Here is a 27164-nt window from a genome sequence, read left to right as displayed (position 1 = left end):
TGATATGCGCAGATCATTGCAAATCATCAACATAAGTCTAGCATGCAATCATATCGTCCCCCATTCAAAAAACACGCAGCTCTCGGGCACGGCGCGAAAGCGGCGCGATACGGCGAATGACGGGATCGTGCGGGTTAGTCTGAGCAACGTTCATGTACAAGCTTTCCAGACGCTGGGTCAAAATGTCCATAATCTTGGGAGCGACTTCGCGAATGTCGGCATCCTATGCGTTATCAATTAGCGATGTCTTTACTCAAAATGTCACAAGACAACGTGCACTTACCCTCAAGTCAACAGTGTGAAGAACAACGTCCAACCATGACAGACGCTCCATCACGTTGGTCTCCAGCGACGAGGTCACAGCAACACCAACCGACAAAGCCACGATCGGCGAGAGGCCAGTCAGGTAAGAGGGGTTGAGGCGCACAAATAGGTTGTCGAACAGATCGGCCTGCTGGCTAGATTGGAGCCACTTGACGGAACCCTCCTCGAACCGTCCCTGGCTCATCAACTGAGCAACCTCGGCCAACTCCATGTCCTCCGAGGTCTCAACAGGGACAGCGGGGGCGACAGGAGTAGGAATAGCAGGAATGTTGGTCAACGACGGCCGAGCGCTGTGAGGGCCAGAAGATTCTCCGTTAGGGCGGGTGTTGAAGACGTGATTAAGGCGAAGAACCTCGTTCTGGAAGCCTGTCTGCGTCGCAGCCATCGCAGCGACCGTGTCAGACAAGCCGCGAACGAGGGATGTCAACTGGTCTATCTTGGCGGAGTCGTTGTGGCGCTGGATCTCGTACTGTTTCATCTGTGCCTGCACCTGTTTCTCCATGTCTGTTCCGATCTTCTCCGCAGCGCGCAGAGTAATGTTCTTAACTGCGGGACTGATCGTGTTATTCAAGGCCTTGGACACCTCGTTTTCAACTTGAGACCCCAGCTTTTGTGTCACAGTATCCGACAAAACTTTCATCACATCAGGCTGCTGCACAGCACGACTGACCGCTTCAGGCAGGGCCTGGCGCACCACTCGAGGAACCACGCCTCCCAGTTGCTGGGCCACAATCTCGTTCAACTGCTTGCCAACGGCAGCAGAAGTGACATCAGTGAGAGCAGGAACCACCTCAGTCTGAATGCTGTTGGAAACGATACGAGCCAAATTCTTCTCCACGTTGTCAGAGAGGGTGCTGGAGACCAGACGCAAGACCTGGTCCTGTTTGGCAGCAGATGCGGCGTCCCACTTCTTTCGCTCCTCGTCGAAACGAGAGTAGAGTCCTTCGATCTCGCGACCGAGGCTCTGGTTGAACACGCTGGACACGCCGCTCTGCAGCATTTCCATGTTTTTATTCCAAAAATCGGTAGAGCCACTAACACCAGAAGCTCCAAGAGAAGGTAAGGTGGTTGCGGAGTAAGATGGCGGGGGTTCTTGTCCGGACGGAACAGTGCGCGTCTCGGTGGGCGCACCTTCAGTGAATGGAACTGTGGCGGCATCCTTCACTCTCGCTGTTCCTTCACCGGTGGCCGCAGTTGTCACGGCGGTCTTCTTCTTTTTCTTCTTTTCTGGCTTTTCGGCGCCGTTGGTCGTCGTAGAGACCGCTGGCTCAACTGGCTCCTCCGGTGTCTTCTTCTTCAACGCTGGCTTGGTTGGCGACTGGACGCGCGATGGTCCCTCAGCAGCAGCCTCAGGAGTCTTCTTAACGATCTCCTTTGGCGCCACCTTCGTAGGTGTAGACGTAGAGTCGCCATTGACCGAAGGCTCATCCGTAACAGAGATGGGGAAGGTCTCCAGAGGGTGGGTCTCAATAAAGCCCTCCGCAAGTGCGTTGACAGGGTGCACAATCTTGTTGTCAGGGCCCCATCCCAGGTCCTCCTTCTTAATGTTCAAGCATGTCACACCGCGCGAATGCATAACGTAGAGCTCGAATAGGGCGCTATCATCGGCAGCATTCTTGTTCATGGGAAGAAGATCGAGACTGCGTAGCTGACCTTTAGAGGCAAACGAAATCTCGCGAATTCCACTCATGCATGCAGTCGAGTCGGGCTTAGGCAGGCTGCTGTCCCTCTCACTCGCCCGCTTGATGTAAGACGCCTGCGACATGGGCTGCAACGCGTATCGCGGCGCAGATAGATGAATGAAGTAAATCGAATTGCGAGTAGGGTGTCCAACGACGATGATTCCAGAACTGGGGTGGTATGCGACGCTGCAGATGGCGTCCGACTCGTTCTCATGCGGGAACTTCAACTCCTGCACAGCCCTGCCAACCCCAATATCCCAGAGCTGCAAGGTGTGGTTCTGCTTCAACCCGACCAGAGCGTAACGGAGCGCAATGGACTTCACGTAGGGGCGCAGTTTGTCAACGAATAAGACGGAAGTCGGCCATGATTTCTCGGTAGGAGAGCCGGTAACGAAGGTGCTCAACGGAACACGAACTTCAGCTGGAGTAGGACCACCAGTGAAGAAATCTGGGTTGTTGATCACGTCCCGGATGTCCCAGAAGCGGAGTCGGCCAGTTTTGTCGAGGGAAGCGATGACTGTGTCATCATCACTGAACATGAAGTCCTTGCCAGCCTTCCCGGTCGAGATCTTGAGGGCACGTTCCTTGAAGAACTTTTCAGTGTTAACGGTACGCTGGGAACCCGTTATACCGTAGGTAGGGTCCATCGCAGCATGGGGCGATATCACGTAGATGTTCTTGCCTCGGCCGATTGCGAAGAAACCGGGGTGACGAGAGCTTCGTTTGGCCCGCGTTTTCAGCTGGCCGCCAGAAGTGTTCTCGTCCGAGGCAGGGAACGGAGGGAAGACAAGACTCTCACTCTCTAATGCATCCAGCTCAAACAAGTCCTTCTCAGGACGAGAGATCAACGCCCAATAGACGGTTCCACTGACGCCGATGCCCAGAATCGCCTGCTCTTCCGAGGTACCACCGACGCTCTGGGAAGCGGACAATGCGACGTTGAACACACGATCGCGAGTGGAGCGAAACACCTGCTTGTCGCTGCCGTCATCCTGGCGAATGATTCTCATTCCACCATTCTTTGCCAATGCATAGACGATGTAGTCGGAAGAAGCCGAAGTCAACGAGCGGTCAAGCTGGTCAAACTCCTTCTTCAACCGAGCAATGTCCATGATACCGTCATCGCGAAGGGTTGCAAGCTTTCCAGTGTATGCCTTCACGACGATCGAAATGAAGGGTTTGAGGGGGAAGTTGTGGACTTGGACCACACGCTCTTCCTCCTTCACGACACCGTCCTCGGCACTAGACTCCCAGTTATCCGGAAGCGTGTCATTAACCTCCTTATTCTCCGTCGTTCCCTTCGCAGCTGGCGTAGCGGTGGTCGTGGTAGTAGTAACGATCTCCTTGACGGGTTCCTTTGCTGTTTCATCGACCGCCTCCTGCTTTGCCTCGGCAGCAGTTTCTCGAGGATTGGTAGCAATGGAAGAGAGCACCTCCTGGGTGCTTTCTTGTTGGGCAACGGTAACCGGAGGCGCTGAGGTTTTCTTCTCCTCAACGGACTTGAAACCATCAATTTCGCGACCAATCTCATCCACCATCTTGCCAACCACCTGGGAGATCGCCTCCTTCTGTTCTTCCGCAAGAATTGGGGACTCGGCGCGTTCATCGGACTGGGGAGTTTCTACCGGGTTGGGAAGGTCCACGGGAGGCTCCACTCTCGCAGCAAAGTTCGGCTTCCGGTTCTTCAAGAATTCCACGGCCGGGCTGGCGCTGCGAGACTTGGGATGCGGGGTCCGGTTACGCGGAGACGCCGCTGCCAATTGCTCAAAGGGGTTCACATAGGTGAACAGGGAGTCCTTGGGTGTAGCGACCTTGGGTGCCTGCTGCGGGAAAGGAACGGTGTCCGGTTTCCCAGACAAAACCTCCTCCACCGGGCGGGCACCGCTCATGAGTGGTTGCTCAGGGTTGGGCGACTTCGCAGGCGAGACGGAAGCCGGAGACTGAGACGTCGATCTCGCCGGTCCTTCGTTCACGTCCGGCTTGGAACGGTTGAGCAAACGAAGCAGCATTTCCTTCTCGGGGTTCGGGGCAGCGGACGAGGAACTCTCCGCTGCACCTTCACTCGATCCAGGCTGCTGCATGACGGGTTGCGCCGCAGCCGGAGCAGCAACACCAGCAGGGCCCTGTCTGCCACCACCAAAAAGCGAAGCAACCAAATCCGACGCAGAGATTTCCCTCGCGTGGGAAGGTTTGGCAGCTCCGTCGCCGAAACCAGTTTCCTGGCCCTGGGGCGACAACAACGCAGGCGATGGCGACTGGGTTTGCTGGACAGAAGCAGCCGCAGGAGCAGCAGGCACACCCGAATTTGACTTGAGCAGGCTCAACAGATTCACCGCACGATCGGGATGCTGAGGCTGGGGGTGTTCTTGAGGAGTAGGCACATTGGGACTAAGAACGTCCGAGCCGCGATGCGGCGGCGTGTTACTCAAAGGCGATGGACTATGGATAGACGTGACAGACGGGTGACGATAGCCACCAGCCGCTTGCTGACGCATATGATAAGGGAAAGCCTGTCCATCGTAAGGCGGCTGCTGCTGTTGCTGCTGAAGATGAAATGGATATTGCGGGGGGTAGGACGCGGTAGGAGCATCCTGATCGGCCGAGCTGTTTGGCGACGGACGCGGCCTGATACTCGCCAGGAGAGCCTGGAGATCATTCGGGGTGGACATTTCTGTCACTGCGCCCTGGTGTTCTCTTGTACGAGAGTATTAGATGACCTCGTAGTGGAATCCAAGCTGGTAGCAAACACACTCGCGCGGCTCTCTTTCGAGAGCTAAAAATGAGGCGGAAGGTGGCAGGGGAAAGAGCCAAAGAAATGTCGCAGAACGGACGAAGAAAGAAAGAAAAGAGGCAAAGGAACGAACTATATTACAGTAGACTAGAAGGTGAAGGGAAGAAGAAAATAAGTGGAAGTGGAAGAAGAATTATGGCTGAAGTCACCGAGAAGAGAACGTGGCGCTAAGCCCGATCGGGTGTGGCTGGTGAATGTGGCTTGACAGAGTAACTGTTTTACAGCGAGTCTTGTCAGATTAAGAGAGGACGGAGTACGGAGTACGGAATGTTCAAGAAGATATATTATAGAACAATATAAACAGTCATTGAAAAATTTGAAAGCTCTAGGAGCTCCCTGCTACATACAGCACAGTCCTCAGCCACCACCGCCACTGCGCACTTCTGACGCCATTTCCTTCCTCCAGAGCCTCCTATACTCTCTTCAAGCAATCACCATGTTCTGTCTCAGGAGGTAAGCACCAGTCAATCACTCATATAGATAGCTAGATGCTAATAAGCAACAGCTGGCTCCCCCTCCTCTTCATCCCAACCAACGCCTCCCCCCTTTTCCTCATCTCCTATGTCGCTCTCACCTACATCCTCCACCGACCATGCATTTACTGCACCGCGCTTCTGATAATCCTCTTCGCCTCGTCCTGCAACTGGTCTGATCACTGTTTCTTTGATCTCCGCCGTGACTGGTTCTCGCCGCCTTTTGTTTCTTCTTCCGCAGATACTGTGCAAAACACCACAACTGCTACTGCGAGTGCTGGGAATGTTTCATCTCTTTCGCCGGAACAGACGGTCTCGCCTCTCCACGACGGGGGATTAGCGGGGTATGTGTTTGAGGCGGTGAATTCGACGACCAAGGCGTTGGCGGGTGCGGCAGTTGAGGGGGTACAGCAGAGGTTTGCGCTTAATGAGACTACGACTGGTGCTACTGCTGCTGATGAGCAAGAATGGACTGGGGTTGGATTGGAATGGTTGCGCAGTTTGCTGGGGAGACGGGAGTGGACGATTCCATGTGTGGATGTTAAGGTTAGGTTATAAAGACCTTTATTGATGGGCTTGGTTTTTATGCATCTCGAGTCTGGATAGCTAGTTGGTCGTTTGATTAGCGTTGGAATTGGCGTCATTCACTGTACATTTTTTTTTTTCTTCGGAATAGATGCACATGCTAATTTTCACCTATCTACGTTGCTTCTTTGTGTGATCCATCGCTCCAACAGCAGTCTAACAACCCATCCTACTCTCTCACATCCATATCAAAGTACCTCCCCTCTTGGTAATCTATCAAGATTTTCTCCCCACAAACCGTTAACCACGCCGTAGCAGCTAGCAAATTACATTGGACAGTAATCCACCATTGCTCTATCCAGCTTGCGTCTCTTGCGGAGTACTATCGCAAGAGCACTGCTGATGCTCGATAGGGCTTTGGTGTAGTAGTTTGTCTTAAATCCTCGCCTGCTGTGAGATAAGCCAGGGGGCCGTTCATGGCTCTCAACTGTCATAGCTTTTAGTTCCCGATTAGCCTACTAACAAGAATTCAACTTAGGTGGTCAATGCACACTAACCCATTCATTCTTTGTCTGTTCAGTTGCCGCAGTCAATCACTAAGTTCGTATAGACTGATCACCGCGGTCTTGAACCTTGGCTTGCATTAACGGCGTTGCATACCCTATCGCAGCATTTCTGTAGCCGCCTGCGCTTTAGCCCCAACTATAGTACCCTCTTAGCAGTAAAAGCAGTAAGAGTAGACTTTTATTTATTAGAAGCCGGCCTTGTCCTCTTATCCCCTTCCCTCTTCTTTTGCCAGGAACGTAACACAAGAGCTGTCAAAATGTAGCCTTTATCACCATGGTTACCACTCCTCTTGACCCTACTGCCCAATCTCATTTACGCCCTCAAATTCATTAGTCCCCTTCCCATCACCGAACCATTAGCCAACGTTAATTACTCCCTAAACCCAGTCTACGCCGAAGGATCCATTCTACACATCTTATTGGATGAGCAATCCGAAGACACAATCCAGGTAATACTATGACAGTTAAACGGGACGGATGGGATGCAGCCGTTTGAATATATTTATCGTATGTCCCCCTCCCTTTCTTTATTTGTATACTTTTGTATAATAACAAATGTGTAGAGGATTTATCAGAAAGCGTAACATCACTCACCTGGCCCGTCCAAAGAACAAGAACCTCACCTTCTCGAGCACATTCTACCTAAGCTTCTTCAGAAAAGGGCCGGGACAAGACGTCCCATTATCGGCCAGTCAGCCGTTCAATATCACCCGCAAAGAAACCAACGATGACGAAGACTCCAGTGCTCCGACGAGTAGTATCATCACAAGCTCGATCAAAGCACCCACTCCCTCAACGATCTCAACATTTCAACGACCGCATCGACATCCAGCCCTAAGGCCACCGCACCAGCATCCGGGAGTCTAAGCAACGGGGCGAAGACGCGTCTCGGCATTGGTGTAGCTGCCGGTGATCTTCTGATTATCGCCTATGTTGTTTTGTCCTTTGTGTGCTCCGTTGTTCATTGTTTTCTTGCCATATTGCATTAGTATTATCATTGCTACAATCACTATTTTTTCTTCTTCCCACTACCATGCTGTTCTTTTACCGGCCACATTCCCTCATTAAACTATCAATTGCCAGCGGAGCAATCCTATTGTGCATTGTGTTTGTCCCTTATTACTACCCACCGGAATTATCGGTTTAAAGAACGACCATAATGCGCCAATTTGTCAGTTGGACTGTCATGTCAGCGCCCAAGTCGCCGCACATGTGGATGGTGATCGAGGACATCATAAACGCAGTGCACAAGAAGACGGAGGAACACCATATCCCTATCTCTTCATTAACCAAGGATATTGTCGGGGACGTGGTGGATTTCATCGGTTCTAGGAGGCTAACTATTTCAGTGCTCAAGAGCTTGGAATTGACGTTTAACGAGACTATCGACCAGAACAGCATTCACAACCTTTTGGATCCAAAATTGGTTGGAGATGTCCTGATCCTGCCTGGGTATTCATTCGCTGCATCGTCAAATAGATACGGGACGAATCAGAACCTGACTGGTCCTTCCTTGGTTACACATCATTATGCCGGGAGTTGGAAGAATCAAAACGGTGGTAAAATGCGGCGATCTACTTTTCGCTTTCGATTATGAATTCCCATACCACAAATTTCACCTCTCATACGCCGGGGGGAGAGTCCCTTCGTCACTCAGCTAGCTTTCTGTTGCCAAATGGACCAGGGGGTTAAGACCCAAGGCTCCTTTGAAACGAAAGCGTTGGCTAGCTTATGGTTGGATCAATCTGTTTGATACAAGACAAGCGTTTGATCGTCTTGATTATCGAATCGGAAGATCTAAGATCAACCACTTCCTGCGATTGGGTTCTAAATCTTCATTTCCCAATTATTTCTGGAACCCTGGCCTGACAATCTCGCCATCTTTTCTTCTTGCTGCCATTTTATATAACTGGCTATAGGCGCTCTTATTTCATGCAGTGTATATAATTGTTGATTATAGATAGCTGACTAGATATATAGAGCAATAATATTTCCCTTGTTGTTAACTGAATCCTTCCCCCTATTGAGCTCGGGCGAAGCCACCTCTGTTGGTTAAGCTTATCGAAAATTAACGAGTCGTTGAAACTTATGTACCTCCATGATAGACTTTGACAAGAGATTATTACTATGTATCTGACAACCTTCCACCACATTAAACCAAATAACAGCGATAAAGTACAATACACCACGATTATACATCGAAGATCGATTATCTGACATCAGAATAGGACTAAAGACAAATAGGTATCTGAGAAAAGTAAACAGCACACTATGCGACATGATCAAGAGTAGATCGGAGGCAAGGAAAGTATAACGATGCATATCATGCCAAACATATAAACCACCCTGGGGAGTATCAATAGGGCAAATAAGTGTCAACAAGAAAGGTCAAACAGTGTGGTATCAAATATCAAACAAATAGCGATAAGGGAGGAGGTCGGATCCATCATGGACTCCATGGCGCATTAATTGGGACAGATAAAGGGCCGTCTCGAACGAAAGGGAGACGTCGCGTAAATAATCGTAAGAACGGAAATATTATGTTCGAGTCGAGAGCCGTTTTTCTTTCTCTTTTGTCGTTTTCCTCAGAGAGATGATCAGTTGTAGCCGTTGCCCGGAGTCACAGGCAATGGCCAGTCATCCTCCGTAATACTGCTCCAGAACGTCCAAATCATAACCACCGACAAGAGGGTAAAGAAGGTCTCGAACAGGGCGCCATTAATTTTTCCGTCTGTCGCACTGCAGAGGTGTACGCTAATCACGTAGTTGAAGATCTGGCCGATTGCAAACAGCAGACCAGCGGAGGTGAGGTAGACTATAACTGTTAGAAAATCACCAACAAGTTCTCGCAAGGTAACATACACATTGGCCGGATCTCGCCCAGAACCCGAATGACCAGAATGGCCTCCAACACATAGAAAACAACGATACAGATGAGCGGCCAGAGCTGGTACAAGACGTAAAGGGCGATATTCCGATTGGGATCTTCCCAACTGTGATCCCACTGGCCGGTCCAGCTGAATGCTGTGTCCAAGGCAATATATCCAGTTCCAATAAAGAAGATCAGGGAAGATGCGATCATCAGGAAGATGGAAACGGGCGTGCCATCGTCGAGGACCTGATACCCAACTGCGGCGTTCAACATGAGAATCCAGCATGCGGTAGTAATGGAAGCGATGTGTACAGCGGTGAATCCCTAACCGGCGTCAGCATATTGCAACATGCAAGTATAGACCAAATACCAACCTTGCGAACCGCATCATCAAGCGGAAATCCACCAACCGTAAAGATTTCACAAATCTCAACAACAATAAACGCAACCAGGAACAATTGCATCTCCCTCCTCCCTACGGCAGCCTTTTTGCGCTCCGACCGCCATAACAAGAAAAGCGAGACGAGAATCGAGACGAAAGCGAGGATGATCGATCCGAGGTTGGCAAGGTGTCGGCCACCGCTCAGGGGGATACCCGTGAGGGCACATCCGTCAAAAGCAGCGTTGATGGGTTGACTGGTTTGGTTCGTGAAAAGCTGTGCAAGTTAGGGCATTTGATTCTTCATGTTTATTCGTTTTGCGAGGGTATAGGAGCCTACATTGCAGACGGGTAGTGTCGAATCCCGACAGAAGTCCTATCGCACCGATCCAGTCAGTCTCCGTATCCGGCATCCGACATTCCCAATCCTCCCAGCAGCTTCGATAAATGTCCGACTCACGTTAAAGTTACCGAATTGCGTCGACCCCATGATGATAACAGTTATTGATGATTAGAAGATCAATATCGATTTTAAGGGCCTTTGTTCTTACTCGGACCCGCGCTGAGGACCGGGACGATCGCTCGGTCGCGGATCTGAGGCGAAAGTAGAGTTGAGGCTGTGATGCAGGAAGTCGTGCAGTGCCGTGCAGTGGCAGTGATAGAGGCTGTAGGGACCGTGTAGGACGAGCGCGTGCGGGTAGAAGTGGTCGAGATAGTGACAGTGTGGTGGTTGACGGTGCTAATGGTAGATAGAGTAGGAAATGCGCTGGAAGAGGGCGAGAAGGCTGCAGATTTCCGAGTACGATCCGGTACCGTATGTAATTTGTGCTAAAATTTCAATAAACGAGGGAGAATGGTAATACAACAAATAACCAAACCTGGGAGAATCGATGTCAAGGAAAAATAAGAAAAGAGAGGAAGGAAGAGAAACTAGAGGGTGATCGGGATGAGAATATTGAATGAGGCGAAGAAAAGCGAAAAGGAACCTAAGACAGAGGGGGATGGTCGTATGGTAAGTAATGCAATACGGTAAATTACTAGTCAGTGGGCAGGAGAAAAACGGTTGATTCAGATGTTTCCCACTGTTGACTACAAATTCCTTGCTGCTATCTTTGCCCGGAGTCCAAAGGCCTGGTCTGTTCCTGGACGTTCCATGGTTACCGTGCTCCGTGGTAGCTATTTAAAGATACCGTCCGATATGTTGGGCACGGTGGCGACATACTTATACATTTCCAGTACAGAGTACAGAGTACAGAGTACGGACCAAGTAATATCAAAATACAAGAAATGATAGCAGAATACTTGTACCATTGTAGGAATCACAGTGCAGATGTACTTTTGCATTGTACATGGAGACGGGGGTACCTACAGAGTACTTGCACATTATCCACTCTGATCTCAGATTCGATAATGTTCCCGGCCCTTGCGCCGTCTCGAATATTCAATTTCGATGGTTCAGGGTCATAAGAAGTCCATTCCATAAAGATTATTCTGTGCTCCGTACAAAAAGCATATAAAACACGACTAGGAAAAGGAGGTAGAGTTAAATCATCTACTAAGACCATGACTTAAATTCGAGAACTCCCTCAGAAAATACGAGATGATCGTCACAGCACATCATCAAACTGCACAATGGCCTTGGCTTAATTCTCCAGGATGAATAATTTAACCCTTCTGCAGTTCTAGACATATTCTTCCTGCCGGAAGATATAACCTGTCTAGCAAACATCCTCAACCTCCAACTTCTTCCCATCGTGCTCGCCCAGCTCAATCTTCAATGTCCGTCCAAATAACTCCAGCAACATCTCAAAACACACCTTGGAGATCGCCGGATCGTAGCGTCCTTTGCTGAGTTCGTCCCGGATGAAGGCATCTAGTTTAGCGTGGGTGAATCTGTCAGCATGTCGTCTCACTTGCATACTGTGTGGCACAGGAAGAAATGACATACGCTGCGCCCATGCCACCTCATAGAACCCAAATAACACTCCTTTCTCATGCAAGGTCTTCCGAATGAGATCTCGTCCTTCGGGAGGAACATGCGTATCGTTTTTGCCGAAGATCTATGCTTGTCAGCACCTGGCCAATGCACAACTGACGGAAACGAAAAAGGGATGCCTACCATAAGCAACTCCCCCTCAATATCCCCCGCCCTCTCCAAGCTATCGTCCTTCTTCCCCTCCGCCAACGTATGACTATGAATATCCGTCGCAAAGTAACAAACCGACGCCTTGACTCTCTTATCCAACGCACACCGATACGCCAAATGACCTCCCAGGCACATCCCCGTCGCGCCCACGCGGCCATTACACGTCGGCAACGATAACAAGTAATCAACCGATAAGGACGCATCCTCGTCGTAGGCGGCGAGTTTCTTGGTGATCTTCCATTTGTTGCCGGAGTCGGTGTCTTCGGCGTTGTACTGGAGGGGCTCGGGGCCGGTGAATTCGTGGTAGCTTGAGGGGGCTGCGCAGATGTAGCCTTGTCCGGCGATTTGGCGGGCGAAGCGGGCGACAGGGCCGGTCACTGCGTTGTAACTGTTGAGTATCTAGGCCTTTGTGGGTATTGGTGTGTAGACATACCCTGGTAAATTTCGCTGAACACCACTACACCCGGGAAGCGTGCCTTGGGGTAGCCTGGGATGGTTGGATGGAAGACATAGATACCTGTGTACATCAGCGTCAGCTTCTGCCTCTGACGCAATTTGTTGAATTGACAATGCTAGCACATACGCATGGTCCCCTCTCCATCCGCCTTGGTCGGAACATCGACGTAAGATTCTTGAATCAACATGGTCTTGTGTTACGGTTTGTACTATCCGTGAGGCTGAGAGTATATCAATTGCTCAATTGGCTGGAGAGAGTAGGCTGGATTAAATCCGGCGTAATTGTCGTTTGTCGCAGTGATGTCGATAAGATGTGGGGTCGAGGGGCAGTCATGTGATATTTTATAGCATTACTTCGATAATACAATAAATGGTTATACAAAGAACTCATCCAGTATAGGTGAATGAAAACAGATAGAGAAGTCCAAAGAATAACCTTTAATAATATACAATGAATGGAAATAACCAAGGTAATGACCCGAAAGCAGAACCCCGGCCCATAACAATGACAATGTAGAAAACTGAACAAAAGGGGAATTGAAGCTGGACATCGACACGAAGTCAATGCAAACATTACAGCATTTATATAGGGCCAATGGCATAATAACATCGAAGAGGTGAATTCACGTAGCATTGAACAGCTCAAAGGCTGGAAACACAGCCATTGGTGTATCGGCTTGAGTTAATGCTTAGAAGACGTACTAGATCCATGTTAGTCCACAGCCATAGATTCGAAAGAGAGAGGACTTACGGGAATGAACAGGTAGGGAACCTGTCTCTCATACTCAGCCCAAGTCTCACCGTACTTGTTCCGGCAGCGCTGAATATCACGCAGCGCACGGTGGCTGATCATGCACGCAAAGAACAGAGGGTAGAACCACGGGAACGGGCTATCAAAGCCAGTGATAAGACCCCAGTTCAAGGCAAAATACAGATCGCAGGTGTAGTGGATCTTGCGAGCCTTGCCATACCATCCATCGACCAAAATCTTGGAGCCATCGGCAGCGGTGAGGGTCTTCGGGTTCTCCAGAGTCTGCCACGGCAGCTGGGGGAAGGTATTACGGAAGACCATGGTGCCACGCTCCATCTGGCGGAAACGGTTTTTCTGGCTGTTGGTCGTGTCCCACACCCAGTAGACGAACAGGTATGCGACGTAGAGGAAGGCTAGGAAGTAGCGGTTCCAGTGGTAGGTTGAAGGGTCGTGGTTGGCGAGATAGATGGTGCAGTGGCAGTAGCTCAGAGGCACACCGGCCAAGTTCCAGAAAATCAGCATGAAGCCCCATTTCTCGTAGTACATGTCCCTATCCTTAATTAGCTTCTTTCTCAAAGACTATATTATGGTGGAGGGCCTACCAAGTAGACACAATGCACTCCTCGCCCTTGGAGCAGGCATTGGCATACAAGAAATGTGCCAGCAAGATGAATCCAACCTCTCCAGAGACATAGCCGTAGTTCTCGTACTGTCTGGCCGCAGCACCCATAGAGATGAAGAAAAGAATGTACCAGGGAAGACGGACTTCAAAGAACATCTTGAAGTCCAACACGCCAAACATCCGCGGATTGAGCTCCGCACCCATGAAGAAATCATAGATGGGATAACCACTCATCCGATGCTGCGCTCCACGAAACAACGCGGAAAAGTACGCAATAAATGACACAATGAAGCCAGACAGAATGGCCACTGTCAAAAGAGGACCGAACTCGTCGATCACGGTATACAGCTTGAAGATACCGGTGAAGTGGAGGACCAACGACAGCACAATGTTGAAGTACCACGAGTAAAGAGCGGAGCAGTAATACTCCAACTGCTTACCACCGGCATGGGGAAGAGGACGACCCATAACCTTGATACCAGGCATGAGCATGTAGCACACACCCTCGAAGATGAAAAAAGTCCAGTAGATCTTCCAAGCCCTGAGTGTCGGGAACGCGCCCTCATACACCAGGTTTACCATATGCAATAAGAAATCCGACATGCTCTGTCCCTCAGCCGGACGAGGGAACTTGCCCTCGTAGTAGGTGGCGCCAATCCACATATACCACATCAATACCGGGAATCCCAACATCATCGCCAATACTCCCCAAGAACCACCAAACTCAAAATGTCCGCTGTAGTCGACCTTGGGATCCATACCCTCAGCCCAGCCATCGACGATGTGTTTCTTCTCGGTAGAGCCATTAAAGTGAACATTGGCCTTGGCCGGTGTCTTTGGCTCTTCCTCCTTCACCTCCGGTTCTGGCGATTCGGTCTCATCCTTGGGCGTTGCGCGGGTGCGTCGTCGCGTAGACGACTTCGATCTTGCAGTGGCTTCAGCGGTGGAATCGGAGACATCGTCTGCGCTGTTTTCTGAGGACAGCACAACGCCGCTGCGTGTCACTCGACGACCAGGGGTCTCGATATAACCGGGACGGTCGATTTTCCTAGCCATTGGAAAGCGAATGTGAGTTACAGTGAACAATAAGCAAAGGCCAGAGTATTTAGAGTACTCGCAGGCGAATACACAGAGTTCGAAAAGGGGGAGGCGAAAAGGGTAAACAATCGTCGCAAAGTGATTTGTTTATTTTTCTTATTCCTTTCGCACGGCCAAAGCACACTTACCTGGGAGTTTTCCCCGTCTGGGACCGTGTAATAGTCATGATCTGCTTCTCTCCGGCTCAATTGATAATAATAACAATAGTATTGACCGCGAATAGACCGTGTCTCGGGTGTGGAAAGAGAATAATCGGTGAAAAGCGAGGGGGAGCGGAACCACAACAAAATAAGTTGGCCAGTTGGAGATCGGCCGTGCGTCTGCCGAACCCTGGATTCGATCCTCTTAATCGCCACGGTTGGCAGTACTTGAACAGAGTAGTACTCTGTACTAGTAAATATTGCTTTTTATAAAGGACAAGTGTACAATTGAATTTTTCTATTCATGCCTTACATTGGGCAGTGACAACTGGCTGCACTAATATACTTGTATGCTGTGATTATGCATATACTCCGTACATCACTGCCGATGAATCCTCCGAAGGGACAGGTAGATCAGATCATAAAAGGATAGTGTTAATGAATTCAAATCTCTCTCTGGTCAATACCCAGAGTCGATGTAGACAGTTACAATGTGTATGAGGTATAGTGCTTGCAAAACCGGACTCCGAAACCCATGCTCCTCTCCGTAAACAAAATCCAGATCCGACCAGATGCTCCAAATATTCTCCGGAATGAATCAACTATAGAACGATAATGAGAAAGACATCCGTCACGCTCCTCGCCGGACATTTGTCGACATAAGTGTAATCTTCTTGTTCTTCTTTTTCTTGCCGCCACCGGACGATGAAGCATTGTTGCCCTCCGCTGCAGCTGCGGTTTGAGCAATCAATTCACTCTCCTGTTGAGCTAGAAGCTCATCTTCCCAGCCCTGAAGCCATCCATCTTGAGAAGCTCCAGCCTGCGAGTCCTGTGGCTCCGATGATGGGATAGCCGCTGTTCCCCAGACCGTGCGAGCACCCGGGGGACTGGTGGCAGGAGAGGCCAAAGCTCCAAATCCGGATGATGCTTGAGGAGGGGAAGCAGAAGACGTGCCCATGTCAAACAGCGGGGAGTCATTGACACTGCTGGCCAACGGTTGGAAGTCACGATCCAAGAAGGGGGGTTCGTTGATAGTGCCAAAACTCGGCCTCTTACGGCGTACAGCGGACCAGCGCTTTTCATCCTCCTCTCTCTCAGCACGAATCCGGTCCTTTTCCTCCCGAATCTCTTTATCCTTATTGCGTTTTCGCCTTCTCTCGATCTCTGGGCGGAAACTTTCCAGGACCTCGGGCACTACCACGTCCCTCCAGTCACATTCTAGGAAATTCACTTCACATCCGTGTGGAAGATGGCCAAGGTATTTAACTCGTTTCCGTAATTCATCGTCAACGACATGCCCGGTCGAAATATGCTCCACTCGGGGTAAGATAGTCGCAGGGAACAGCGAATAGTCACCGAAGGCAGCTTTGAGAATGCGAATATCAAGGGGAGACAGGTAGAATTGAGGAAGCGCCTGATAGAAGTAAAACGGATGATCGGATGAGGATTGTGTTGCGTATTTTTCCGGCATCTTCTGTTTCGACTTGACCGATGCTGAATTCAGATTAATATTATCCACCGATTCTGTCAAATTCTCTACACCATCAGATGTATTTCGTGTACTTGATGATGCAATTGGGTCTGCTGAAAAGCTCTGACCGGACTTCGTGGCATGCTGGGCCGCATACATTACGGCAACTTCGTCAGGCGGCGGTCCAACCGCAATTGGCTCCCGAACAGGTTTCTTTGCCGCCGGCTGTCGCGAAATGTCCGGCGGGTTCCCTATGCCTCGAAGTTTCTCCCTAGAGTCCGTTATGGCGGAGATCGCTTTCTGAGTCCAGGTCGTCTCATCTCCGAACAAAAGCTCATCTTCAACCTCCTGTCTACGGAGATCCCCAATCTCCGCATCATATTGTGAAGCCATGTAGTCTTCGCCTCCCTTCATCATCCGAGCATAATCTATAACCTCCGCGGCATGAAACCAAGGGATGTCTTCCTCCGGGCCCAGACCTTCAGCGCCATCGCGTGGTAGTGCTAGAGTATTGCTGGTTTCTCTTTTCATAAGTCTCAATACGACGTCGCCACCGTCGATTGGAAGATCCCCTTCCTGGCCACTGAACCACCGGACCGGACGAGTCTCAGATACGTAGATCGAATCATAACAGATAGGACACTTCTTCCAGCGAGCCTTTTTCTCGGGGGCCGGGTTCTCCTCATCAGCCGCATGCATGTAACGAATTAGGCACGGAAGACAAAATATATGACCGCACCGAGCCATTCGCGGCGCTACCGGGTTGGATAGACAGATCGGACAGCTAGCGGATTGAGTTTGAGACCATACTAGGACCTGAAGAACCGAATCCCAATCCAAGTGAACGTCTGCATTGGCCGCTTGTGCACTGTAAGTTCGATTTGGGGCCACAATAAATCGATAATTTGCATGGACGTAGTGCGCTTTATCTACTGCATGATATCCGGAGCCCAGGCCCCATGTCCGATATTGGCGACGAGTGCGTGGGGGAGGTTGATACTGAGGGCGAGGGGGAAGGGAAAAGTTCATCAAATGGGTAATGGAGGTTTGCCCCTTACGACTCGTTGTCGACTTCATGACAGCCTATCCATTTATTGCTAGTTAGACCCGGCTTTCCCCAATAATTCTTAGCGTATGCGGGGACACCTACAGCCTCACTATACTCATCGTCATCCAACAACCGAGGACGTTGGCGTCTATGCTGATTCTTCCGAAATTGATTGTTCCTTGGATTGTTTGAATTTCTCGACGACAATCCTGCTCCAAAGCTGCCAGAATTTCCTGGTCGTCGCTGATATCCGGCGTCAACCGAAGATGAGGGGTGATGGTATGTCGCAGAGGTCGACTGATTCGGGATATTCAGCGGCTTGGAAGACGAAGCTTGACCGGAATTCGACATTTCCCTAGGTGTTTGGAAATTGGTAGACAATTGCTGGCCTCCTTCAGTCTTATCGAGAGGCGAAAAGACGGTAGTGAGGATGACTCGACTCGGAATCAGGGCCAGCCGCTTTGCTTAGCAACCCAAGTCCCACCAGCTTAATCGATATCAAACAGTGAGAAGACCTCATCCAGAGATCCAGAGGCGCAACAAGAACAATGGCAATGTATTTCTGTTCTTTTTGAACCCCGAAGGGCGATAAGAAGAGCGAGGCAGAGAATCCTGTACTGGACAGCGTCTGCCGGCGAAAAGAGGCGGCGACGAGGGGCGATACGGTAATATTACCATATTGTATGGTAACTTAATACAGCTATGTCATGCTCTTGGCGCCATTGGAGCCTCAGGCATGTGCAAGCCCAAAAAACATCTCTCCTCCCGTCCATTGATTCATTGCTTTGTGCTTGCCTGGTCTCTCTCTCTCTCTCTGTGTCGCCGTCTTGCTTCCTCGCTCGGGTGTTTGTGTTGGTTGGGAATCAGAAGGATCAGATTGTCTCGTCTCTCAGTTCTTTTCGCCGGAAACGAAGAAGAAAAGGGAACTGTGTTATTCTCCATTCTTTTGTGACCAGGTTGGTATCTGCATAAGACCACCCTCCGCCTCCCATCTGTCGCGCAATACAGCTGCTTTAAAGAACAAAATGTGGTCTAACTACTTCCTTTTAGCTCGCAGGTCTACCTTACCGTCAGCAGCTCGCGTTTCTCTGACCTCCGGGGTTAGAATGGCTGCGTAGACGGTTACCGCTCCTCGTCCCTGATTCCCGACGCTTAAAGTGGTTCGCATGGCTCCCATAGAGGCAACGCGTGGCTGAAATATCCAAGGCGACTTCCCTAACGTGCCTGGAAGACGATGAACATGAACCATCATCTGCCCGCAGTGCCCCATGGGCAGCCGCCCATGCCTCCTCGGCGGCAGCAAGACCTTCCTTACGCTACTGGCCCTCCCAACATGCGGTCTCCGCCAGCCTATATGGGTTACCACCTCCATATGAATGGCCACCCGCCGCCTCCCTATTCACCTCATCAATATCCTCAGTGGTACCCGGCCTATCCTCAAATGCAAATGCCTCCCCGCCCATATCAACCTTCGTATGCCGCTCCTATGATCGTGTCGTCTTATCCTCCGACTCAGCCTATTATGGCGCCCACCCACATTCCGCCCCCGTCGTTTCACCTACAACCGAGAACCTCAACTCCTTTGCAACCCGCCATGTCTCCTGTGCCTCCTCCGATGGACATTCAAGAGCCCCCTCCTGTCATCGGAGCACCTATCAACCCCTCTCCGGCTCCGCCAGCGTCCTCGCCACCCACCGCTCAAGGAGGGATCAAAGGTATCCCATACTTTCCTCCTCTTTCAGGCCCGTTTCGCGCACCGGTAAGTAATCTATAATCTTTCTTTGGCATGCGAGGTTTTCCTGACAACCAAATTCAGGTTCCCTGGCTTTCTGTGCCCGAGAAGCCATTTCCGCCCCGAGCTCCGCGCAAACGTCGAGCAAGAGCTCGCACGTTGCAGTCTGCTGCGGTTGAGCTTCCTGCCAAAATAAACCAGGTGGAGCAGCAGGATGCGCCTAAGCGTGTGGAGACTACCGCTCAAGAAGTCTCTGAGCCGCAGACTCCGATGTCTGCTGGCCCGTCGGATGTTGGCTCAACCCAGCCAACGACACCTTCTTCGGCCCCCCAGGGCCAGTTCGCTCGTCCTCAACATCAGTCGAAACTGTCGAAGCCAGCTGTTCCAGTGGTTCCTGTCGTCCCCGTCGTTTCACCCGCCGCAGGCACTCCCCGTCAACCGGCAAAGGATGACTCTACCAAGTCTGACGCCACGCCTGCTGAACCCTCTCAAGCCCAAACTGATGTGGCCATATCGGAGGAGCCTGCTAAACCATCATCGCCTCCCCGCGCGGCACCCAAGTCATGGGCGGACCTAGTTCGGGCGAAGTCAGCCGCAAAGGCCGCAGGCGCTCCACCCAGCACGTCCACGGAAGCCAACGGTCTGATGGCGCACAAAAGGAGGTCTCTTGCTGATGTTCTGACGACTTTGGGTGAAGATGTTGCGCAGTACAGTGACAAGGTTGCGTTCCTGGAGCCCAGAGGACTTGTGAACACTGGAAATATGTGCTATATGAACTCCGTTCTCCAAACCCTTGCTTCATGTGTGCCGTTCTACCGCTTCTTAGACCACTGTGGTCGTCAGGCAACTCATAGCATCCAAAGTGATTTTCCGATGGTTGATGCTATGATCATGTTCTTGAAAGAATTCCGTATCATTGATGCTGCTCAATCAGAAGAACAGTTAAGGCTACGTCTGAAGCCAAATGAGCTGGAAGAGTTTGGTGAAGCGTTCATTCCAGAGTTTGTCTATGAGGTGATTAGGCAATTGCCACGCTTCCGAGACATGCGGCGAGGCCATCAGCAAGATGCGCAAGAGTTCTTAGGTTTCCTTCTGGAGGAAATGCATGAAGAGTGTGCTCGTGCTGCGCAGCATACCTCGGCAGCCAAAGCGGAAGCTCATGATACCGAAGCCTCTGCAGACGGTCAGGCCGATGGATGGCTGGAAGTTGGACACAAGCAAAAACCTGCGGTCACACGGTCTACCGGAGATATCGGCCAGGAAACACCAATCACCCGGATCTTCGGCGGAAAAATCAGGTCGGAGTTCAAAGTTCCCGGAAATAAGACTTCTGTGACTTTGGAACCTTACCAGTCACTCCAGCTCGACATTGGGTCTTCTGATGTCCACAACATCGTTGATGCCCTCAAGGGTCTGACCAAATCAGAGAGCATCCAGGGTGATTTCAACTCGTCGCGCGGTCCTAATGTTACAGCGACCAAACAGATTTTCATCGAGAGTCTACCACCTGTTCTCATCCTTCACCTGAAGCGCTTCCAGTACGACAGCGTGACTCAGGGCACGCAGAAAATATGGAAGAAGATCGGGTACCCGCTCGACCTTGAGATTCCTCGCGAGGTTTTTCCGCCCCACAGGCGTAGTGTTCTGATGGCCCACGGTAGTCTTCCCAAATATCGGCTTACTGGCGTGATCTACCATCATGGGAAGAATGCCAGTGGCGGTCACTACACAGTGGATGCACGACGTCAAGATGGTCGACAGTGGATTCGCCTTGATGATACCGTTATCCGCCGAGTCAGAAGCGATGATGTCGCCGAGGCTGGTTCGGAGCAAGATCCGAAAGCACTAGCTGCTGCACTGGAGCAGCACAAGCGCGACAAGGATCCAAATGCCAACATCTACGACCACATTGATCAGATTGACGCTGAGCATATCGACGAAAGAGGGTGGAGTCAGGTGAACGGGACAAGTGGAAGCGGCCATTCTAGCAAGAAATCCACATCCGCTAGTCCAGCTCCATCGACTTGGACCCCGAGGACTGAATTGCGGGACAACAAGGTCGCCTACCTGTTGTTCTATGAGCAAATTGCATGAGCCTAGCAGTTCTCGAAGCGCAGATGGCCTCTATCGTCAACACAGAACGACGAAAGAACCGAGAAACGAACCTTGTCGGCGTCGCTTTGAATCCATCCGGCCAATATGCATGGTGGACCTCTCTATCATCAATCTCAGTGACCTTGGTCTCAAGTTAGACCAGGTTACTTCGTTATCTTTTCTATTAACTTCAAACTATTGCATAAACTTGATGTCGCATACTTCGCAGAACAGACCGGCAGGCTCTCGGGGCGTTAATGCCACTTGGCTTATGCTGGTTGTACATATGGGGTGATATTCGCTATGGCGAATGACCAGTCTACGTGTTATGAACCTTTTGAGGTGCATAATGGAGGCAGAATGTCGAAGGGAAAGCTGGCCTGCTGGGCGGACACGGCTTCTAGCTCCCCAGGACTCTGATTCTATGGAGATTTGAGGATTTCCTTTGCAACCGATTCAAATCTACTGTTCTCTTTCAATTGCTCTCAATTGATTTATTGGCATCTTATACCTTTCTATTTTGTTCTATTTACCTATGCATTTTTTTTTTTTCCTTTGCGTTCGTGATAATACTTCGTTGTCCTTCCCTTTTGCCCTTTTTCTTTTCTCCTCGTTCTCTTGTTGCTTGTTTCTTTTATTCATTCGTGTTGTTGATATTTGCTGAGTTGTACGCGGAGGAACTCCGGTCTGGTATATACCCCATTTTTCCTTCGCATAGCCTTTTGGTTTTGCCATCCGGCAGTTGGGGTTCTGCTTGCTTTTTGCTTTAATGCGGCGCGGATGGGATACTAACGACTGCATGAATGTTTTCTTTTATCGTCATAGACAAATTATCAGAGACAGGAGATGTGTCGTCGGCAATCAGCAAAGTGAGGGTTTGCATGATGGAGAGGTCATACGGAGGCTCTTTAAATATGGGTTTGGGTCGACCTGGATGTATCCTGGTGGAGGGAGCGATACCTGTTTTCTTATGGTTCTTTCTCTTACTTTCTAATGAGGAATGTGCCCCTGGTTAGTATCGGGTGGGATGATATCTAGATGGTCGAGGGAGGACAATCTGGTTACGATGTGGTTTACAAAAAGGGACGACGATGACGGATGGAGTTTCTGAAGTCTAAAAGTGCGTTTATGAGAGAGGCCAAAAAAAGTTGAAAAGAACTTAATTTCCTGTAGTATTCTATCCTTTTCAGTATCGCTCACTCTCCAAGAATCGTAGTATTCAATGCACCGCTCCCGCTATGCATATCCGTGAACCTAGCACCGAGCCTCCTGAAGTTCTCGTCAACATTCCCAGGTCTAGGCACGAGCCTTGGAGATACCGTCCATCCCGACACCACCCGTAGAATTCCCTCCTGCGCATGGTTCAAGGTTGTCTGACTCTGGCTCCACCAGGCAATATGCGTATCTGGACGAACGAGCACCATCTTTCTTCTCTCGTAGATGCGATAGACATGCTCTTCATTATGGAAAAAGACCTGTTTCAGAGGGAAGTTCATACTCATGGAGACACCCAGACTGTCACCATTGATGAAATGAATAAGCGTCATTCCGGCCCCGAACCGAAGAGGTCGTATGTACTAGTCACTCCATCTTTCAAGAAAACATGCGGTGCTCGACATCCGGGTCTGGGGATATACCGCTTTACATCCCATTCATGTTCGTCTGAGCCATCATGATACACCAGGGGAAAGTACTCGTAATACCGCAGGTCAAGCTCAATCTCCAGATCTATCGTGTCAGGTTCAGAGTCATCAATGAACTGCTTTATCAGAGCACGAACCTCCTCGCCCGCTGGTGTATCGGACTCAAGTATATCTGCATTCTTTGCATACATCTCACCAAGCTTAACATGCTCCAGTAAATGCTGCAGAGACCGTTCCAAAGCACGAATCATCATCGGCCTTCGCTCAAGAGCTTACAGAAGAAACTCCTTCCCATACCCCTTATGGAGTGCTGCAAGTCTGCAACCAAGATCAAGAGCATCCATGACACCAGTGTTCATACCGTAGCCGCCATGCCGTGCAATTCTATGCGCTGCATCGCCGGCAAGGAGGACTCTGAGACTGTCTGTATGATACTGCTCGACGATACTGAAGTTTAGTGTCCATTTGCTGTGGACGGGCACCTCATCGATTTTGAACTTGCCGTCTAATATGCGGTAGACTACCTCGCGGGGATCGATTTTGGTGCCGGGCGGGAGCTTGCCCACTGGGTAATGTGCAGTAAATGTATCCTTGCCATCTTAATCGATGATGAAGCCGGAATGGATGGGGAAGATGTGCCAGGAACGTCCGAAGGTGAGTTTCTCTGCGAGTTCTTGGGAGCGGAAGTGGACGAGATAGAAGCGCGCTGGCCTGTCGACTGATCAGTACTCTCTCACTCGAATCACTGTGAAGAAATCGGCTTACATCTGTTCACCAATCATCTTAATCCCAGCTCTCTTGCGTACCCTGCTGCTCCCTCCATCACAACTGATGAGATATTCACTCCGCACGGTGTGTCTGTTCATCTGTGTCGACAAACGTCGTAACGACGCCATCACCATTCTCGGCATGGGACAGATACTTCCAGCTAAATCTGCTCTGTATATGAGTTTTGGTTAGGGTTAGTTCCTTCAATTAGATTTTGAAGATAATTTGTATGTATCAATGACTTGGTTCTACAGGCTGACTACCGTCATTCGTTTACTGGATATATTCCTGTTGTTCCTTGACTATTGGTCGTCGCTATTCCACATCAGCACCTTATTAAACCTCATTAAAAAGGGAAACCCACCCAAGAACCTAACAACTTCCTTTCCCCCAACGCCCTCGTAATAAAAAACGAGTCAAAATCCACAACCTCCCCAACACTCCCCAGACCTCGATACTCATCCACAAGACCAAGAACCCGTAACATCTCCATAACCCAGGGGTTCGTCAGGTCCATTTTCGGCCATTTAGTAGTCTCCACGCTCTGTTCAGCAGCGAGCTTTCCAATCTGATAGGTATAAGGGACATGTAATGTTACTTTTTATGGCTGTGTTTTTAGTATCAGCAGCTACGTGCGTTTATTCGCGATATCAAGGTCAGTTTCTTTGTCCTGGTTTCAAGGAATTAGGTTTTGGCTGGTGCGTATCAGGATTGGCATGGCCGATTTGGTAGCTGTACCATTTCATGCAATCGAGGTACTGGTAGTAATGAGTTTTTGCTCAAGCATCAATGCGCTGAGTCAGAGTTCAGCTCCTTGAGGTTGGAAGTAGCCGCATCCTAGTCAAAGCCGGACTAGATCCTTGTCATTCTGTTTCTTCGTCCTCGGTGGAGGCCACATGCAGATCCTGGCGAGTACAAAGTCTGTAGCTAGGTGGTATCCTCGGGGCATAAACAATTATAAACAAAAGTATCCATGTATGTATAGCTATCGTATGTAATAGAATAGTATGCGAAGCTGTATGTCCACAAGACCACATAAGTTGAATGTGAATATGCATGTTCAAAATATCCAGTGATGGACTGGATCTATGTACTTGTCGATTTTGTACATGGCAGCGGCGTAAAAAACAATTGGTTGTCGCCCGGTCTACCAGTGTCACTCACTGCGAAGGTTAGAAACTGGCGTAATCGAAGTAGCATGATGTTCCACTCCATGAGTAATTAAATTCACCGGTCTCTCTGGCTCCTCAAAAATCCCCGTCCCCGGCTGCTGCTGACTCGTCGGAGACTTTGGCCTAATCACTGAACCCCCAATCTGGAAAACGGTGGATTGAGGCGTTTCTCGTGGATTGTCACGTCGTCTTCCTCGGCTTCCATCCATGACCGGCGTCGCCGTGCTATGCGTATGGTGGATGTTTGCGATGGGAATCGGCTCCGGGTCGTATGTTGTGGCGCTGCTGAGTGCGCTGGAAATCGTACGGGGAAGATGATACCCTGCCTTTACCAGGGGAATGGAAAGACCGTGGACAACCTGTTTTCTATTAGCTCGTAGCAACAGACAATAAATGATTCTGACATACGATACTGCAAATGACCAAGAACCAAACAACCACCTCAACGGCTTCTGCAACCTGTTGTGCATCCTCTCTAACCTTACCCTCGACGGTGATCTTGAGCAAGAACTCCCGACAGACGGATAGGTAGAAGACCGCTCCAACGCCGATGGGCCCGAAGAAACCAACAAAAGCTGCTTGGAATTTGTTTTCTATCTGTTGGATGGATTTGTGCATCGCGAAAATGATCGGCACCCGGCGAACTAGGAGAACCAAAATTCCCAGGAAAATGAGACGGTAAATGGGAATAATGTTGTTGTTCGCAAACAATGACCATGGACAAACAGCACCGAACCACATGAAAATGGCCAGGTTCAGTAGCATATCGATAGTCGGTTGTAGCGAGTCATCCAACGTCGCAAGACGGAACCAGTCACTTGAGAGTCAGTTGATTCTGTGGCACAATCAGTAATGAAGACTTACTCTTGAGTAAAGACATTTCCAGCCACGAAGCAAGCTAGCAGGTCATCTGTTCCAATCAGGCCACATGTTCCCATGATGAAAAGCTGCAATCGTATTAGCAGAAGCATACAATTTCAGCGTTACTAATTACCTACCGCAAGAGAAATGGCAAAAACGAGGAAGCTTTCGCGGTCGACGTAATGCCTTTCTTCCGCCCAATGGAGCAATTTCCTGGAAATCCAGCCGACCACGATACCGTAGGCAACGCTTAGAATAACTGTGTAGACCCAGGTCTCATAGAACCACAGGCCCATAGCTTTTCCAGCCCCTCCGTTATATCCCTCCCCTCCCATGCCAATATACTTAAGAAGGTACAAGCCAAAAAAGAGGAAGGGATATCCAAGCCCATCATTGGCTCCAGACTCGGCAACTATGATCCTTTGCAGCGGCGGAGGAACATTCTTGTCGGCGAATTTACCCTTGACAATTGAATTTGACAGGACAGGGTCTGTAGGAGTAACACAGGCACCGACTATAAGAGCATGGAGGAATTTGAAATTCGGAATCATAGCCCAAACAATCAAGCTGCTACACATCCACATGGCCGCCATGCCGGGACCAAGTAGCAAGGACAGACTTTGCCATTCTACCTGAAGGTAGCGTTTCGGAAGCTGGACACCGGCCAAGAGTAGCTGCACGCCAAGAACGAGTCTAGTAAAATAGAGGGTGATCTCTTCTAGATTCTGGTCCGAGCCAAGCGCATAGTCTCTGGGTCTGATGAAATTGGCCGCATGTGGAGAAAATATGACACCGGCCAATAATGAGATCACTATGCAATGTTAGCTAAGACTGATCTAAGCTTTCTTTAGATTAAACAGGACAGGGCAAGGTTACGGACATGCTTCAGACAGGTAGAATCTCTCCTTGAACAAGTATGACACCAGCCCAAAGATGGAGATGAACCCTCCCAACGTCGCGCAGACGATGTTGAAGTTGATCAGGGAAAGTTCAGGCATGTTGCTCGTTTGTGGTGGCTTAAACCAGACGATATAGCTTTCTTCTAATTATCAAGACAGCCGAGGCTGTATCCAACCAACGGATATCCCTTAGTATCAGGGCTCCAGATATATTGATCTAGACAGCAATCCCCAGCACGTGTTATTGGATCATAGTATCGATATCGAAGTTTTGAATGCAAAGATGCCCGATCATATGGAAGGATCTGTTCAGCACGTGATGATTGAGGTACTCAAGTCAGTACCACGGCGTAGGCAAAGTAAGCCGAAGCTATAAAACTGCTTCTATGGGTTCTTCGATAGCAAGAGGAAGAGTGCTTTCCAGGCTTTGGAAACTGACAGAGTGAGAATGGAGGGAGAACGAAGATAAAATACGAGAGCTGAAGAAAGGAGCGGATCGGCGCTGAGCGGCACGTGACTGATTCTCAGTCCCCTCGAAATATGCGGAGCACAGATAGATAGTCTACGGGCGTCCTGTAGCAGCAGGAAATATTCAGGGCATCTTATGTTGGGTAATCCTGCTTGTATTTACACCTTCTCCGGCAATTGTCT

At 49.9% G+C, this 27164-nt stretch overlaps 11 protein-coding genes across 11 annotated transcripts; 2 read left to right on the top strand and 9 right to left on the bottom strand.

Annotated features, from left to right (window-relative positions):
* Nucleotides 1–64: 64 nt before the first annotated feature.
* Nucleotides 65–4675, bottom strand: ACHE_11307S (uncharacterized protein; the record flags this gene model as incomplete). Its single annotated transcript, XM_043275862.1, has 2 exons — nt 65–223; nt 284–4675. The coding sequence occupies 2 exons, from the start codon at nt 4673–4675 to the stop codon at nt 65–67; spliced, it is 4551 nt and encodes a 1516-aa protein (XP_043132427.1).
* Nucleotides 4676–5233: 558 nt separating this feature from the next.
* ACHE_11306A (uncharacterized protein) lies at nt 5234–5828 on the top strand (the record flags this gene model as incomplete). Its single annotated transcript, XM_043275861.1, has 2 exons — nt 5234–5250; nt 5303–5828. The coding sequence occupies 2 exons, from the start codon at nt 5234–5236 to the stop codon at nt 5826–5828; spliced, it is 543 nt and encodes a 180-aa protein (XP_043132426.1).
* A 3130-nt stretch (nt 5829–8958) lies between these two features.
* Nucleotides 8959–10102, bottom strand: ACHE_11305S (chitin synthase export chaperone; the record flags this gene model as incomplete). The annotated part of the gene is made up of 5 exons (XM_043275860.1): nt 8959–9176; nt 9224–9557; nt 9608–9889; nt 9953–9988; nt 10073–10102. The coding sequence occupies 5 exons, from the start codon at nt 10100–10102 to the stop codon at nt 8959–8961; spliced, it is 900 nt and encodes a 299-aa protein (XP_043132425.1).
* Nucleotides 10103–11330: 1228 nt separating this feature from the next.
* Nucleotides 11331–12285, bottom strand: ACHE_11304S (dienelactone hydrolase family protein; the record flags this gene model as incomplete). Its single annotated transcript, XM_043275859.1, has 4 exons — nt 11331–11485; nt 11561–11672; nt 11732–12135; nt 12192–12285. The coding sequence occupies 4 exons, from the start codon at nt 12283–12285 to the stop codon at nt 11331–11333; spliced, it is 765 nt and encodes a 254-aa protein (XP_043132424.1).
* Nucleotides 12286–12903: 618 nt separating this feature from the next.
* erg4 (c-24(28) sterol reductase) lies at nt 12904–14851 on the bottom strand (the record flags this gene model as incomplete). Its single annotated transcript, XM_043275858.1, has 4 exons — nt 12904–12915; nt 12966–13515; nt 13568–14635; nt 14814–14851. The coding sequence occupies 4 exons, from the start codon at nt 14849–14851 to the stop codon at nt 12904–12906; spliced, it is 1668 nt and encodes a 555-aa protein (XP_043132423.1).
* A 605-nt stretch (nt 14852–15456) lies between these two features.
* Nucleotides 15457–17695, bottom strand: ACHE_11302S (RING-type E3 ubiquitin transferase MAG2; the record flags this gene model as incomplete). Its single annotated transcript, XM_043275857.1, has 2 exons — nt 15457–17379; nt 17447–17695. The coding sequence occupies 2 exons, from the start codon at nt 17693–17695 to the stop codon at nt 15457–15459; spliced, it is 2172 nt and encodes a 723-aa protein (XP_043132422.1).
* Nucleotides 17696–18578: 883 nt separating this feature from the next.
* On the top strand, nt 18579–21170 carry ACHE_11301A (mRNA-binding ubiquitin-specific protease UBP3; the record flags this gene model as incomplete). Its single annotated transcript, XM_043275856.1, has 2 exons — nt 18579–19103; nt 19161–21170. 2 exons carry the CDS (start codon nt 18579–18581, stop codon nt 21168–21170), a joined length of 2535 nt encoding a protein of 844 aa, XP_043132421.1.
* Nucleotides 21171–22713: 1543 nt separating this feature from the next.
* On the bottom strand, nt 22714–23067 carry ACHE_11300S (uncharacterized protein; the record flags this gene model as incomplete). The annotated part of the gene is made up of 1 exon (XM_043275855.1): nt 22714–23067. One exon carries the CDS (start codon nt 23065–23067, stop codon nt 22714–22716), a length of 354 nt encoding a protein of 117 aa, XP_043132420.1.
* An 18-nt stretch (nt 23068–23085) lies between these two features.
* On the bottom strand, nt 23086–23715 carry ACHE_11299S (uncharacterized protein; the record flags this gene model as incomplete). The annotated part of the gene is made up of 3 exons (XM_043275852.1): nt 23086–23378; nt 23460–23524; nt 23579–23715. 3 exons carry the CDS (start codon nt 23713–23715, stop codon nt 23086–23088), a joined length of 495 nt encoding a protein of 164 aa, XP_043132419.1.
* Nucleotides 23716–23854: 139 nt separating this feature from the next.
* On the bottom strand, nt 23855–24098 carry ACHE_11298S (uncharacterized protein; the record flags this gene model as incomplete). Its single annotated transcript, XM_043275851.1, has 2 exons — nt 23855–23896; nt 23946–24098. 2 exons carry the CDS (start codon nt 24096–24098, stop codon nt 23855–23857), a joined length of 195 nt encoding a protein of 64 aa, XP_043132418.1.
* A 639-nt stretch (nt 24099–24737) lies between these two features.
* Nucleotides 24738–26612, bottom strand: ACHE_11297S (putative Na/H antiporter; the record flags this gene model as incomplete). The annotated part of the gene is made up of 5 exons (XM_043275850.1): nt 24738–25112; nt 25162–25570; nt 25618–25700; nt 25752–26425; nt 26495–26612. The coding sequence occupies 5 exons, from the start codon at nt 26610–26612 to the stop codon at nt 24738–24740; spliced, it is 1659 nt and encodes a 552-aa protein (XP_043132417.1).
* Nucleotides 26613–27164: the final 552 nt, after the last annotated feature.

Source organism: Aspergillus chevalieri, chromosome 1 (genome assembly GCF_016861735.1).
Source record: "Aspergillus chevalieri M1 DNA, chromosome 1, nearly complete sequence".
NCBI classification, from domain to species: Eukaryota; Fungi; Ascomycota; class Eurotiomycetes; order Eurotiales; family Aspergillaceae; genus Aspergillus; species Aspergillus chevalieri.
Note: the sequence above shows the minus strand (reverse complement) of the source record. Positions and strands in the feature narration are given on the sequence as shown.